At 33.6% G+C, this 17,071-nt stretch overlaps 1 protein-coding gene across 2 annotated transcripts in view; it reads right to left on the minus strand.

Moving 5' to 3' along the window:
- Positions 1–281: 281 nt before the first annotated feature.
- Pdcd6ip (programmed cell death 6 interacting protein) overlaps positions 282–17,071 on the minus strand; it is a 76,019-nt gene continuing 59,229 nt past the window's right edge. For both annotated transcript variants that reach the window (XM_004635260.3, XM_004635259.3), the window contains exons 14-19: positions 12,339–12,587; positions 11,254–11,388; positions 10,054–10,148; positions 4,589–4,712; positions 2,930–3,126; positions 282–831 (exon numbers count right to left, since the gene is read on the minus strand). In XM_004635260.3, the coding sequence (XP_004635317.1) occupies positions 657–831; positions 2,930–3,126; positions 4,589–4,712; positions 10,054–10,148; positions 11,254–11,388; positions 12,339–12,587 (975 nt within the window). In that variant the 3' untranslated portion in view covers positions 282–656. The remainder of the gene's footprint in view (positions 832–2,929; positions 3,127–4,588; positions 4,713–10,053; positions 10,149–11,253; positions 11,389–12,338; positions 12,588–17,071) is intronic.

The following is a 17,071-nucleotide window of genomic DNA, read 5'->3' on the forward strand; positions in this document are numbered from 1 at the left end:
ATTCTTTTGGTTTTTCTATAAAATGTCCTTGAACCTGACTATTAACTTGCACTGTCTCAGCACTTAAACACAGCATCTTAACTTGTGAACATACAAAATGAGAGACTAATACCAAAAAGGAATTGGACAATAATGAGAATCAATGACAAAACATAACAATGACAACTGTTCTTAAGTAATTTATTTTTAAATTATAGGATTTACAATGTCTTGATTATTTAAAATATCATAATGGAAATTAAACCAAATCAATAAACCAAAAGATAAAGAAAATTTACTTATTTTTGAACATCAGTACTTAAACCATCTTTATAAAGGATCTGATGTCCCAACCACAACTTAAGTATAAAGTATGCTAGTTTCAAACATTTCGCTTGCAGGTTTAATTTCTCATTTTCAACTTTTATGAACTGTAATTTATTTCAAATCCTATTATACCTAGTGTTTATACTGCAACAGCAGCAAATCCCATGTGTTCAATCGAATGTGCAACTGGGGCATAGCTTTTAGCTTTTAGCCACAGATAGAAATTATACACTGCATTCAGTATAGTAAAGTATACTATATTAACCAGGGCGCAGAGTTTAGTACACTTATTGCAGAGTTGGTACTTCTTTCCCTCTGAACTGAACCCGCCGAACTTCTGAGCAGACATATTACTGCTGTGGATAATATGACTGCTGTGGGGGCTGAGGGAAGGGGTATGAAGGCTGCTGGGGTCCTGGGTATGGAGCTTGCCCAGGGCTCTGGTGATACACTGGTGGGTATGGCATATTATACTGGCCGTAGGCATAAGGATTATAGCCCATGGGCATGGGCATTTGACAATACCTAATGGGAAGAAAACAAAACAAAACAAAAAAACATGGGATTGGTAAATCAAATACAAGAAAACAAAATATACAATAAGTATTCTAAAGCAATTTTTTTAAAGAAAGTCATTTTTCTCTTTTTAGTCTATTAAAGAACATTTAAAAAGTTTCAAAGTATTTGTCACAGAAAAGCAGTTCCATCTTATAATTAAAGTGAAAGAATATATGTTTAATATTAGCTAGAAAATAACACTGAAGGAAATAAGATTAAATATTCAACAATTAAATAGAGATCTTTCATTTTAATGTGACAAAACTAATAACCTGAATACATTCCTATTCCACAAGACACAGTATTTACCATACCATATTTACTGTTTATAAAGCTCTAATATTTGGAAGATAAACTTACTAAATAAAATTTAAAGCACATCTTTTTTTAAAAAAGTAGGCAAGTGCCTAGATTTTTAAGACTAAGAAATTACAAAAAGGAAGGCTTGCTGTGGGTCTAGCTTAGGGTAAAGCATTTGCCTAGCATATGAAAGGCCCTGGCAACACCAAGGGGGTTTAAAAAAAAAAAAAAAAAAAGAAAAAGAAATTGCCACAGAGAATGCTAACCTTTAAGTAAGCAAGCATACTCCATAGCTAAACACCTTTCTATTCAATCATTTATTAAATGTCAACATTTCAAAATATAGGTATATAAACAAGGCCTTGTTGTACTAAACTCAGAAAATGTTCCTGTTTACCATCTAATACAGGTGGCCACAAGGAAACATTCTGAATTCTACACAGAATATGTTTAGTATCAATGCAACAAGAAAAAAATATATATATAAATTTCAATAGTCTAGCACAGGCAAAGACTTACTGAATAGAACTCCACAGCACAGAAAATAATACCAAGAATCAACAAGTGAGACTATAATAAATTTTAAAAGCTTCTGCACAGCAAAAGAAACAGTGAATAAACAGCCTATAGAATAGGAGAAAATTTTTGCTAGCTATTCTTCTGATAGAGTAGTATTCTCCACACTATGTAAAGAACTCAAAAAATATTAACCCCCATAGAACATATAATCAAATCCAAAAGAAAAAGGGAAGGGGCACATGAACTGAATAGACATCCCTCAAAAAAAAAAAAAAGTCTGCAAGTAGTCAATAAGTACATGAAAAAAAATGTACAATATCTTTAGCCATTAGGGAAATATAAATTAAAACTAATTTGGTATTTCCTCTAATCTCAGTCAGAATGGCTATTATCAATGACACAATAAAACAATGAATGCTAGCATGAATGCAGGAGAGTAAAGGGAGGTAGAACCCTCTTACATTATTGGTGGGAATAGAAGCTTGTGTAAGTAGTATAGAAATCAGTATGTAGATTCTTTGAAAGCTAAAAACAAATTCCATTTGATCCATCTACCCCTCACCTGGATATAATCCTAAAAGAATTAAAAACAGCACACTATAGTGATACCTGCATACCCCTGTTTATAGCAGTGTAATTCGTAATACCTAAGGTATGGATGCCTGTCAACAGATAAATGAATAAAGAAAATGTGATTTTTTAGCTTTTGAAGAATCTATATGCTGATTTCTATAGTACTTAGCAAGTACATACACAAATTGAAACATCCAGCCACAAATAAGAATGAAATGTCATTTGCTGGAAAATGGATGCAACTGGAGACCATTACATTAAACAAAATAAGCCAAACTCAGAGATAAACATTGCATGTTAAGTAAACAAATAAGTACAGGAGAAATAATAGGAAACTAGAAGATAAGAGTTCTGGGGAAGGGGGAACCTGGGAGAAGTAAAAGAGGAGGTAATAGAGTTGAAAATCAAGATATAGTAAATGAATATATCAAGTCCCCAAAAGAAACCTCATAATCTGTATTAACTGGATGTTCTAATAACCAAAACAGAATTTCAATAGCCGATGAAGACAACAACTCAAAGAGCTACAACATTATTTTAATTTCTGTGTAAGATGACAATGACACGTGAATATTCATGATACTTCCACTTAGAGAAGGGGTACTCCTGACTTTAAAATGTTATCCAAAACTAGAAAAGTCTATTGTTAGACTACTCAATGTTGCATCCTTACCCGGGATATCCTGGATAGGTGGGGTAGGGTGGTCCTTGGGCCTGTGGAAGTGGGGCTGAGCCAGGGGTTTGTGATGGAACTGGTGGAGCTGGTGTTGCATTCCCAGCTGCCACTGGAGCTGAAGCAGTTGCAGAAGGAGCTCGATTTGCTGGAAGCACAGGAGGTGGAGGCCGGGCTGGGGGTTGAGGCTTAGAAGGCTGTAAGGAAAGGTAAGCACTGACAACATATTTCATGGGTCTCTTAAGCTGCTATTCATCCAAATGAATAAATAAGGACATGAGAAATTCTAGTATCCAACAGAAATTTAATTACTCTAGAAATAATTATTCTACTGGAAGAATAATTCAATTTATAAAAATTGGATTAAACTCATAGTCTTTACACTGAGCTACATCTCAGCCACTTTTTGAGATACAGTCTCTCTACCCAGGCTGATGCCTAATAATTTATTGCCTCCAACAATGGTTAAATTTTAAAGTAAAAGATAATTTTTGACTATAAATTTCTTCTTAGTCCCCAAACTCTTCACAAAAATTTTCAAAAACCTGGAAACTTTTTTTTTGTTTGTTTTTGTATTTTAGTACAGGGTCTACAGGGTCTCACTATACAGATCAGACTCATAGTGATCCTCCTGTTTTCAGCCTCCCAAGTGCTGGGATTACAGGCGCACACCACCACGCCCAGTCTCAGTCAAGGTCTCAGCACACCCTGTGGGCAGGCCAGCACAGCATGATGGGGCTCAAACCCCCGTCGCTGCACCTGCCTAAGCAGGCACTTTAGTCTGCTGAGCTATCTGGTCAGCCCAGGAAATTTTTTTTTTTTTTTTCAGAACCAGGGATTGAACTCAGGCCCTTCCACTTGCCAGGGAAGCGCTTACTCCACTGAGCCATCCCCGTGGCCCAGGAAACTTTTTTTAAAAAGCATAATAAAATTAAAAAAAAAAAAAAAAATCATACATCAACCAATGAAATTTAATAACTAAACCTTTACCCTTACTGTTTCATCATAGCTATATCCCTATGTTATAAATTTAGAGGCCTTTTGAAAGTGTGTTAAAACTTCAAGATCTAGTCCCACAGCCCTCGGCATTCAAATCCTAATAAAGATATTTTCCTACATAATCACAATAGTATTTCACCCTCAGAATATTAATTATTATTCAGTATTATCAAATATCCACTTTGGATCCATATTTCCATGTTTACCACCAAAAAGTTACAAAAGCTGTTTTTAATGAACCAAAATAAAAATTTACACTCTGCAATTTATAATGACTTTTTCAGTTGTTTTATTCTAGAATATGCCTTCCTTTTTCTTTCTTCCTATTTCAGAAAAGACCAACCTAGGCATCCCGTATAATGTCCCATTTTTTAGATATGTCCAAATGTTTCTTTATGAAACTATTTAACTTATTTAAATATCACTGTATTTGATAGATTTGATAGATTTGATTAGACTAAACTTAAAGGGTTTTTTTGTTAAGAACTTAAGAGTGGTGTTGTGTTCTACATACTGCAAACCATCTGAAGATTAACCACCTGATGTGGGTGCTGAGCACTAGATTGTTCCAATGTAGAGCCTGTTTTATCCTTTAGAAGTGTCAAGGTATCTATGACAAATGTTAAACTTCCATTTTAAAAGTCTACTGGGCTTACTAACCGGCATGGTTCTTGGAGCTGGAGTTGGAGGGGCCGGTGCATGTCCTCCTGCTGGAGTGGACTGATACGCAGGTGTAGGAATTGAAGGAGCACTAGGTTCTCTGGCAATGCTTTGCTGTAAGTCCCTTTTTAAAGACAGGGTGTCAGAATTTACAAAATGGAAAAATAAAATACATATAAAACGTTTTATTCCTATTTCTTTTCTTTATATACAGAAAAGAAAATGTCCCCCATACAATATGGTATTTTAGAATACCAGACATTTTTATTTTTCACTAAAACATCAATCTTTCTTCTTCCTACTTTGTAACAAAATGAAGTTACATTTTACTCTATTTCTGTTAATTAGGAAAGAAAGTAAATTTTTTCAGAGAATATGGTCATGCTTGAGAAAGGAACATGTTAAAACAAGCAAGTAGTCCGTAAGACTGCACAAACTAGTAAGACCTGGTTAGGAAATGAAAAAACTACTAACATAATCTATGCAGAAATTATCAGAATACTACAACCATTCATAATCATGTGGCAAATGTTTTAATCAGTGTATGATATCAATGTTTACAAGGTAACCAATGCAATTATTCTGTGAACTCTCAAGTAAACAATATCTGTAGATATTCAAAGAAATGTGACACCAGATATAGTATTTAATTTTTTGGTAGTATTAGGAATTAAACCCACAGTCTTTGCACTGGGATACATCCTAGCCTTTCTTTTTCTTTTCTTTTTTTTCTTTTTTTTTTTTGAGATGCAATCTCTCCAAATTGCATAAACTGAGCTCAAATTTGTGATACTCAGGCTCTCATAGTGCTTGGATTATAGGTGCACACCACCATACCTGGTTAGAAAATGTGACTCTGAGATATTATATGTTTAAAGATAACTAATAATCTATTACCAAAGTTTAACTCACAAAAAATATTCTTTGTTAAAAAATCCATTATAACCTAACATTTAATATCAGATGAAAATTTTACACTTTGACAGTAAATGGGAATTATCTCAAAAAATCTCAATAAATAATATGAAAAGCAAAATGCACTCTAGTAATACAGGATACTGATCAACCTCTCATCACATTAACATAAATAGAAAGTAAATATATGTCCAAAGAGATCTGCAACAGTACTTGTCACCCTGATTTAACAACAGCCAACCTTTAAAACTACTGTATAAACTTGCACTCTCAAAAAAGCCACAGTTGGGGCTGGTAAGATGGCTCAGTGGTCTAAAGCACCTACGTAGAACAAGCTTAGCAAAGCACAAGGGACCGTGGTTCAATTCCCCAGCCCCACATGCCAGCCAGCCCCGCCCCCTGGTGGGCTGAGCTGGACACACACACACACACACACACACACACACACGTGCAAATAAATAAAATTTTTTAAAAAAAGCCACAGTCACCCTACATGACAAGAAAAAATATAATACACATATAGTAACTACTTATAAGATAAACTACAAGTTTTTACTCAACATTAACACTCCAAAAGGTCCTATTTTGAAATATGTAAGAAAAACATGTGTATTACGAAGCCTTAATACAAGATCTTCAAAGGATGGCTATAGTAAATGCAACACTTACAGGACAAATAATAATTTCCTAACCACTTGCAAAGGATATAAATCAAAGCTATTAAAACAAAATAAATGCCATCAGTATTTCTATGTCCAACAATCATGACTACTGACATAAGTATTTCAATCATTTATAAAATCAAAGTTCACAGTAAAACATTCTTTTTTACACTCTTAAGTTTGTGGTAAAAGGTTTGATGAAAACAGAAATTAAAAATCAAGTCTTCTAGCTGATAAGTATATCAAAAGGACAAACATATCAGTATCCAGGGAAATGAAAATTAAAACCACAAAAAAAGAAGAAAAAAAAAACAGGCCGGGGAGATGGCTGAGTGGAATAAGCACTTCTCTGGCAAGCACAAGGGCCTGAGTTCAATTCCCGGTTCCACAAAAAAAAATTAAAACCACAGTGTATTATTTGCATACCCACTAGAGTAACAGCAAATATGTAATCAAAACTCTCATCTATTGCTAACAGGTATATAAGTTAATACAACCACTTTATAAAACTGGCATTCAACTAAAGGCAAATATATGTTATGCCCCGATAATTCCATGCCTAAGCATGGTACCTGAAATATCTGAAATGGAGCTAATCTGAATTGAAGATGTGCTGTAAATGTAAAATACACACTTATTTTACATTTATTTTATATTTTGAATTTTGCTTAGTTGGGGAGGTGATTAAATATTGTTTATAAGTTTTCATTAATTATAGGTTAAATTACAGTATTTTGGATATATTTAAATTATGAAAATTAATTTCACCTGTTTAACTTTTTTGCTGTGTCCACTAGGAAATTTTACACTTTCAATTGTACTGTCACTCCCTAGTATATCACCATATACAGACATAGCCTACTGAACCAGCTCTGAATATTTATTTCTATTCTTTTACTGCTACCAGGGATCTTCAACAACTACATTTAACATTTACGCCAGCAATATTTATAACCCAAAACTAAAAACTAAGAGTAACATCATATATTCACATAATAAAATATACTCACAAATGAAAATAAAAGATCTATAAACACTAAAGTTAAACAAATGAAACAAGTATACACTTGATCTTAGCCAAAAGGCCAAGAAGCAATGGATGAATCAAATATAATGTTAAGTAAAATTCAATCTCCAAAAAGTATGTAATATATGGTTCTCTTTATACATCAAGCAAAAAAAAAAGTAATCTGTGCTCTTCTAAGTTGAAATGCTGGTTGGTTCTCCTAGGGGACAGGAAGATAACTGGGGAGATGTATGAGTGATGTTTCTGGGGTGCTAGGAATCTTCTATGTGCTGATCTAAGTGCCAACTGCCTACATGTAGTCAGTCTATTCTTAGGTATATTTTTTAATGTATATCATAGTCAATAAAAATGTTCTAAAGAATTTAAGTTGTATTAACAGTGATTTTAAATAAACTCTCAGATTTTAAGAACTAATACTAGTACATGGCTTTTTATCATTCATTCACTTTTTAGTCAGTGAGCTGAATATACTGACAGGGTTGTCTCAGAATTGATATTGATATATATATTCTGAAATATATGTGTGGATATTAAACCTAGCTTTCAAACAAGTTTGAAATATGAGATATGCAAATAAGAATATTAAAACATTTTCTTCAAAAGAAAATACAAAGCTTCTTTGTGTATAAACAAACCAGGGATGGCAAGATAAGTGCCTGCTTAGGCCAGCACAGGAACCAGGGTTTGATCCCCAGCACCACATGCCCTTACAGCCCCACCCCTGGGTGCACTGAGCTGGTCACCAAGACCCAGCTGGTGGCACACACCTATAATCCCAGCCCTGGGGATGCTGAAAACAGGAGGATCACTATGAGTCTGAGCTGTGTAATGAGGACCTTGTGCCAAATACATAAAAAAAATAAATAAAAAACTGTATAAACAAACCAATCTCAGTATTATTACTTTCTCCCATTCTCCACAAAAAGCATACTCTATATGCCCCATTCTATCTTTTTTTACCCCACTGACCTTAGAGATCCTTCCATATCAGTAAATGAAAATGTCTTTGATAAAACAAGTATATTACATAGTTTTCCACTGTATACTAATAGCTTTATTCTATTAGCCCTCGGACATGTAGTTTCCTCTATTTCAATAAGTAATGCAGGAATAAGTTCATAAATATGTCATTCTTAGCACATGCTAATATATCCTCAGAAAAGATTCCCAAAAAACAGAATACCTACATCAAAAGATGTTTTAATTTGTAATCTTAAACTTTATAGCTAAATTGCCCTATACAAGGGTTGCCAACATTCTAGATCTTATGGCAATGCATAAGATCTATTTCCACAGCATGTGACAACAAAGTGCATTATCAAACTTCCAGACTTTTACACTCTGAAAAATGTTCTTTCAGAGTAATTTGTATTTGATAGAGAATGAGTGTTCTTTAAATATGTTTACCAATATACAATATATTAACCATTGTTAGTTTCCTATTATCTTGTTTTGAAATTTTGTACAATTGCTTTTATTTGTTTTTTCTTTATTGTTTTGTCCTTTTTCTTTTCAGGACAGTTTCAATAATTAACACATTGCACACATTCTTCCTAGTGTTTAACTGCTGTGCAAGATGCAGACATGATATCCTATTTACAAACACTACTAGAACAAATCCCTCTATTCATTAAGAGAATGTAACTATATATCTATCCTAACCACTTTGAATACACAGATACAAAATGGACATTCATCTGTATACCCTTTTTTTGTTAAGTTCCGTTATTTGAATATTATAGGTGTGTTAACTCAGCAAAATATTCTGAAAGAGTCCAGTAGTCCATAATAGTATTGGGTCTTCCACTTCACTGGCAGTGTCAGAAATTGTTGACCTGAGTCCCCTACTGTTTTGTCTTAAAAATATACACACACATATGTATATATGTGTGTGCATATATATGTACATATATTTTTTTCTTTTTTTTTTTTTTAAAAGAGATACTTGCCTGCAAAATTTATCTCATATCCCTTTCTTTCAGCTTTCTACTAGATTTGTTTTGTGGTGCAAAATGAAAAAATGAACCCACGGCCTTTGCTATGTCCCCCCAGCCCTTGTTTTTCTTTTAATTCAGAAACAGGGCCTCACTAATTACTAAGCTAACCATACTGCATTTGAACTTGCAAATCTCCTGCCTCAGCCTCCCATAGTGCTGGGATTACAGGAATGTACCACCACACCCAGCATTCCCAATAATTTCTAAATTCTTTTTTAAAACAGTTAATTAGTCTTTACCATCATTAAGTTTCAAATATTATTTCACTTTTTTACTGTATCTTGTCTGTGGTTATAATGTTGCACAGTAGTTGTTTTAACTCATGGTGAAATATCTGCTCAGAATGTTCATATGTTTTCCAGTAATATTTTGGTAGATATTCTTCACCTATTAAGTTTTATTAATTTTGTTATTTTTTTCACTTGCATAAATACAGTACCTTCCATATCAACACTGGTCAACTCCAGTAATTAGTCAACAGGAAATAAATTCTACGTTACTGGCCCCACTTTCTCAAGAGGATCCTTCAGAAAGGAATTTTACTGACATAACCTGAGCTGCTCCCCTGTCTTTTCTAAGTTTTACATTTTTTCTTTTATGTAAAGTATCTTACTTGACATTTCAAAGCAAACTGCTACTACTTGCTGGCACCTCCTGAGTTCTGCCACCCAGAACTGTCTTATTCTGTGACTTCATTATATTTAGAGTATCTGCTCCTTCTCAACCTTTTATTCCCAGATCCTGCAGCTGTTCACTACTTTGTAAAATATTCCAGTGAAAAGAAGGAAAACTGTTATCTCACATTACCAAATTTACTCTCAAAGTCTCTAAGTAAAATATGATAGATACACAAAGCAAACTTACTTTAAGAGTTCATCTCTTTCTGTTTTCCGTGCAAACACTATATCACTGCATTTGTTCTGGAACCTGACCAATATTTCAGTCAGCTCATTATAAAACTGTAAGCAAAATACAAATGCAAGTAATAAATAAAAAAAGTTTTTAGCATAGACAGCAACATCATCTAAAGTTAATTTGGTAATGATACTTAAATCTAAAAAACAGAACTCTTGTTTATGAAACGTATTCATATCACATATTAAATCCAGTTAACTTAAAATTAAATTTCACCTAAGCTTTGTAAAATATGTATACACATATATATCATTTTTACAGAATACTGTCACCAAAAATTAAATGTCATGATCATGAGCATGTTTCCAATTCCTACAGTAAAGTCAACTTATTGCTAAATATTGTCACTAGATCTAAGACAAAGGATTATATTTGTACATTTACTACTGGCATCATTTCAGTTAAAAGAATTTCAAAGGATTTCTGGAGTTTTCTTAGCTCATCTATTATAACAGAGGATTTAATCCAAACTGAAATGGCATTTTAGTATCCACTGTCCTCTCCACTTGGAAGGCTCTGTAGTGTTTTCATCCTCTCTTCAGGAGATTTTACATTATACCTACTATATGACATCACTTTAGTTAGTGATCAGTATGGAATTAAGTGCCAAAAGAAACTGCATCTGAAAAGTTTAAAGTTCACTTGCTTCCTCAAAAGCCAGTGGGAAAACAAAAAGAAACATCTTAATGGACAAGGCAAGAAGCATTCTTAAGATACTTTTACTAGCACTCTTCTACGCAAGCAGACCACAAGTCAATGTTCACCAAACTACCAGCACAGAACAAAAGCTACATCCACCACAGATCAGCCTTTACTACTACTTTACCCTCATAGTTCACTCAAACTTGCCAACTTCTAAACCCTTAAAGTGGTGTGGATGACTTCTAATATCCCTGTATTAATATCTACTACCATGAATATTCATATCCCTTTTCTGCTAGCTGAACTACATAATTCATTCTTCAAAGTTCCAAGAAAATATTGCTGCATTTATTTTGCTTACTAAACCACACTGGACCAAAAGACTTTACAGCTAACAAATTCAAAGCAAGGAATAATTTGGTCTAACGAGAAATACCAATTAAATTCCCAATCTATACTTTTACACTCATATTTGTTTGACTTGTTTCTTTGGTTTATATATCATACCTTTGTGCCCTCTTTCAAATTAGCTACAAGTTCAACGAAGTTGTCATATGCAGTAGCTAAATTCTTCAAAACTTCTTCTCTTAAATTAGCTTCATTGTTAGATTGTTTCATTTTTGAAAATTCCTGGTGTGAGACCTTGTTAAGAGATATACATATACATAATTTATATTCACTTATAAAACTAATATAACCTATAACATTTTTATTGAGAACCTTTCCAACTGAGAATTATATTCAGGATTACTAGAAATATCTAATATCTCTTGAAGTTGTACAATGCTTTATATGTTATGTAAAGATATCACAAATCCAACAGCTGTCAAAACAACCAATAATGACAACTTTCTGTTTATATAAAGTACAAATAACCTATGATGAAAACTCTTCTTTAGCAGAACTTATATTACATAAAAATACAATATTCAAAAGTAAACACAAAGCTGGATTTTTACACATTAACTATTAAATGGGCAAAGTCTCACATCTTGTAAGTAGGCACTAACTTCTAATCAAATACTAATTTCAAACACCTGAATATATTGTTTTGTGTAACTTCATTAAAGTCCATTATATATATATGGACTTCATTAAAGTTCATTTTATACATATATATATATATATATATATATATATATTATATATATTTTTTTGAAAGGAAACATGTCTTTTTTTTCATAATTTTATTGAGAAACAAATGGCAATGAGACAGTTTCAAATCAAATTGGTAGGACAGTTTCAATAACACATTGAAAGTCCATTATATATTAAGACATATAATTAATTACAAGAACCAAGAATTCCAACTAACTGTGAATCATCTTTAAATACCTTTTAAATCTTTAAAAAATTTTTAAAAGCCCAAAATATCTGAAGCATTAAGCACTTCCAAGTAGCATGAAACATTTGTCACAGAAGAGTAGCTTTGTTCCATACTGTTTTTATACCTGTGTGTGACAAGTTAAATTTTATAAAAGAGATACATTATTATTCTATTATAAACTACATAAACACTAATGGACATAAATTTCACACAGGCATATCCTTCCTGTAATTTTTAATATGTCATAGTAGTATCTAAGTTTCACCTGAATATTTTTTAGAAGTTCCTCCTGTTTCTTTAAAGATTCTTGGACTTTAGTTGTAAGACTTCCATAGATTCGATCCAGCTCAGTGACAGAAAGAGCTTCTTCATTAATCACACCATCTTGAGCCAAAGCTGTCAAAAACTTGCTCGTCATATCAAAATTCACTGACTTGAGGTCATTCTCAAGATTCTCTCTTTCCTTCTTTACTGCATCAAGATTCGTCAGTAAGGATTTTAAGACATTCACAACCTAAATAATAAAAAAGGCACTTTAATTGACAAGAAAAAGTTAATTTCAAGAAGAAAGTGATATATGAAAGTTAACTCAAGCTCAGACAAAGATGATTCCTCAGACAGTCATGCATAAAATTATAGAATAGGTTTATTTATAGATATTGGTACCTTTAGTTGACCAAGTATTATCATAGTAGCAACAGTTAACACTATCGACAGGTATAATTTGCCTTATTCTTTGTGTTGTGTGCTACAGAGTTCACAAATATAATTCAAAGTATTCTACAATGTCCTGAAGGGTATGTCTATCACCTCTATTCTAAAGATGGAACTACTGAGTCTAGGAAAAATTAAATCACGTAGTTACATAGCTAGTAGGGGATAGAGGGAAAATTTGATGCCTAAGTATGCCTAACTCCAAAACCAATCTCTTACTTGGCCAAAAAAAAAAAAAAAAATTATACCTTATTTTGCATAGCATGAGAGAGAGATTTATATACACAAACACGAAGACACAAATAGATTTGACAAGAGTATGCTAAATGGAGAAACTGAAAGGGAACCACCAAGTGCTACTGTGGACAATGTGTATGTGCTGAAAGGGAAAACGATGGTTACTGCACATATCTTCATACCATTAAGAGTCTTACCTTTTATATTCAGGTAATCTTTGACTTATAGTCACAAGATTCATAAATATTCCTAGTGTTCAAGGGCCCACTAATGCCTTTAAAGCTGCCCCCTTCACTCACATCTCTCCGCATCTTGCTAGGGCTACAAGAGAGAACACCAACCCAAGCCCCCAACCTGCTTGCCCTAGTGATGTTCATCAACAAGCTGGGGCGGGGCCGGGGAGATGGCTCAGTAGAATAAGTGCTTCCCTGCAAGTGCAAGAGCCTGAGTTCAATCCCCAGTTCCGCAAAAAAAAAAAAAAAAAAAAAAAAAAAAACAAGCTGGGGAAAGGAAAATGTAGACAAAGAAGCCCACCTGTATTTCTTCTCATCAGCAGTAATTCCAGCTCTAATAGCTCTCCCAACCAACCACCCTCTTTCTGAGAATTGCTGTCCTACTCTTCCTTCCATAGTCTTACTTAACTCCTTGACAGTAATATCCAGAGCAACATTATTTCATTAAGAATTAAGACCTAAGAAAAGTCTATGGCTGTTTCTTCCAAATTCAGGTAAACTCCTTTTTGGGCCTCTCTTTATACCCAGATCTCTTCAGTGTCCTAATCTTAATAAAATACAAAGGTAAGTTGAATTTCTAATGAGAGAAGAGGTACAAAAAGCATATATACATAATACACTACATTTTGAGTGAGAGAGGAGGAAAAACTAGAATATTAAAATACACAAGCCAGGCATAGTGGTGTACATATGTAATTCCAGCACTCAGGAGGCTGAGACAGGAGGATAGCCATAAATTCAAGGCCAGACTAGGGCACATGGGGAGTTTAAGTGTACCCTGAACTATACAATGAGACCCTATTTCAAAATGCCAAATAAATAAAAATATACACATAAGATATGTACTGTAGTTTGTAAATAGGATCACAAGTCTGCATCTTGTACAGCAATTAACCACTAAGAAGAATATATGCAGTGTATTATTTGTTGAAACTGTACTTCCGATTTGATTTGAAACTGTCTCATTGCTATCTGTTTATCAATAAAACTTTGAAAAAATAAAAAAAATTTAAAAAAAGATATGTACTGTATATCTATATGGATATATCTTTTTTTGCAAAAAGAAAAGCAGTAAGGAGAAACCTGATACAAATGTGGATACCTCTGATGACTATATGGAAACAAAGCAGAAGGGAAAAGGAATGAGACTCTTCTGTATGTACTTTTAAATCATGAATGTTTTTAAAGATATACAAGGACTGGGGAGATAGCCCAGTAGAATAAGCGCTTGCCTGGCAAGCACAAGGTCCTGAGTTCAATCCCCAGTACTGCAAAAAATAAAAAAATAAAATAAAGATATTCAAAACACAAAACCAAATAAAAATTTGAATATAGAAACAAATAAGCCTAACTATCAAAGTGAAGCATAACTATGTAGAAAAAAATTTCAATTCTGACTATACTCCCTTAGGTGGAATAGACTTAGTTACCATTTAACCAAAAACAGCTTACTTTCTGGAAAACTCAGGGTTTTTTTACCTGCAAAATGAGAACAATACCTATTTCAAGACTACCTGAAGACTGAGATAATCTATAAAAATTCCTCAGCAATGCTAAACTAGGCCAAGTAACCATATTTGCCATTATTTATTATGTGTTAGAAGAGTTATACTCAACTTTTTATGAGTATATTATGGACTAAAGAGGCTTAGGCATCTAACACATTCAGACAGGGAAAAAATTTCAAGAAGAAAAGAATTAAAATATCCTTTATTTTACTGAATTATTGCTATAATTATGTGACATACTTTTTATTAGGAAAGAAACTATAGGATTTGTCAATTTAAAATATTCTTAATAGTATTATCTGTTGGCATATCTAAACTAGCAACTCAAGGGCCAGCCAAATAGCTCAGAGGATTAAAGCACCTGCAAGGAGGCACAGGAGCTGGGGGTTCGATCCCCCGGCCTGCTGTGCCAGCCCCACCCCCAGGCCACACTGAGACAGCAATTGAGACTGGGCATGGTGGAGCTCACCGATAATCTCAGCTCTTGGGAAGCTGTAAACAGGTAGATCACTATGAGTCCCATCTAGTAATGAAACCCTGAACACCCTGTAGACTCTTCCCTAAAATACAAAAAAATAATAATAATAATAAATAAATGAACTAATAACCATGACTTTCACTGTGTGAAGGCTGTTTGGCTAAGGGAAAAATTTTTTAAAAATAAAAAAAAGAAGAAAAAGGAAAGTAAAGTTGTATCTCTCCATAAGTTATATCTAAAGCAATTAAAAAGAAAAATGCCAGCTAATTAAAATAAGAGGAGAAAAATATGCAGAGGAAACAGTCTAGTGAACAAAGTTAAGGCTGAAATACTATCTTGAAAGAGACTAAATACATCTTAAGTAGTTTAGAAACTAAGATCCTCTCACCAAGTAATGGGGTAAAGTTGTGTGACTAAAAGTTACCTAATAAGTGACATGAGAAGACAAAATGGTTCACACAGACACAACTTCCACAGAGATGGAGAAAGAGATCCCCTAAGGATTTGAAGAATTCTAACACTAGCTCTATTTAAGGAAAAAAGCTAACCTGACTTTTATGGTACACAGATTACTAGCCAGAGAAATAAGGGGAAAAAATGAAACTATTATTCAATATTTCAAAATACTATGATTCTGTCTGAAAAACAATGCCATGTCAAATAGCTAATTTATAAATGAATTTTTAGACTGCTACAAAAAGATTAAAAGATTCACTGATTCCAAAATCATATTTATTTATGATGGTCATATACAGTAGTTTCACTGCATCTAACACTACATGACACTGAACTAACTTTAATAGTGAATGATGTAAAAAAATAAGCTGCTTCCACAATGAAGAACAAGCTAATTTAAAAAACTATCTAATTTTTTTATCAATTCAAGTTAAACGTTTAACATGTCGTCAAAACTAAAAACCTGTAGTATTTCTATTTGTTTTATACACAGCTCCAATTAGCTTTTAACTACAATAATTGCATCACTTTATTAAATACGGCTCGCAGTAGTTATAAATCAACATATTTATTTTTGAGTTATACATGTTCTTCTCAAGAAGTTACAAACTACTAATAAAAACAGAGTATTCCTTCACTTAAGGGACAAAAACAGAACACTAAAATAAACATACAACAAGAGTTACTTGATGAATACGGATGAAGATGAAAATGTGAAGGCACTAGTCTTAAGGTGTTTTTTTTTTTTTTTTTTTCTCCAAATGCCCTCATGGCTGGTTTGGCACGTTTGGCTGGTTTGACTGGCTGGAGAGTTGTGGGGATCGAACTACAGCAACCTGAGGCTGACAGCTTTGTGGAAGCAGCCACTTAAACAACTGAGCTAAGGCCAGGCCCCAAAGGCACTAGTCTTAAAAGAGACAGTGGCCACTGAAAGAGAAGAAAGCTCTAAAAAACTAGATGCTCAAAAAAATTAAAAATAGACGCTGTAGGCATCTTCACAATAAAAGTAAAAACAGCCTAATTATCACTTGAGATGTCTTCATAAAATGTGTGGTGTATTACTTTTTTAATTCAATAATCAAGTCAAATAACTGAGTTTTTAACTTTTTCTTTTTTTTTTTTTTTTTTTTTTTGGCAGAACCAGGGATTGAACTCAGGCCCTTGCACTGACTGAATTTTCAATCATTAACATTCTGCTACTAAAACAACAGTCAAAAGTAGCTTTCATATGGGGCTGGAGAGATGGCTCAGTGGTCTAAAGCACGTGGTTAGAACAAGCTTAGCAAAGCACAGAGACCGCGGTTCAATCCCCCAGCACCACATGCCAGCCAGCCCCGCCCCCTGGTGGGCTGAGCTGGCCACACACACACAC

The sequence above is a fragment of the Octodon degus genome, unplaced genomic scaffold (genome assembly GCF_000260255.1).
Source record: "Octodon degus isolate 3935 unplaced genomic scaffold, OctDeg1.0 scaffold00071, whole genome shotgun sequence".
Lineage (NCBI taxonomy): Eukaryota > Metazoa > Chordata > Mammalia > Rodentia > Octodontidae > Octodon > Octodon degus.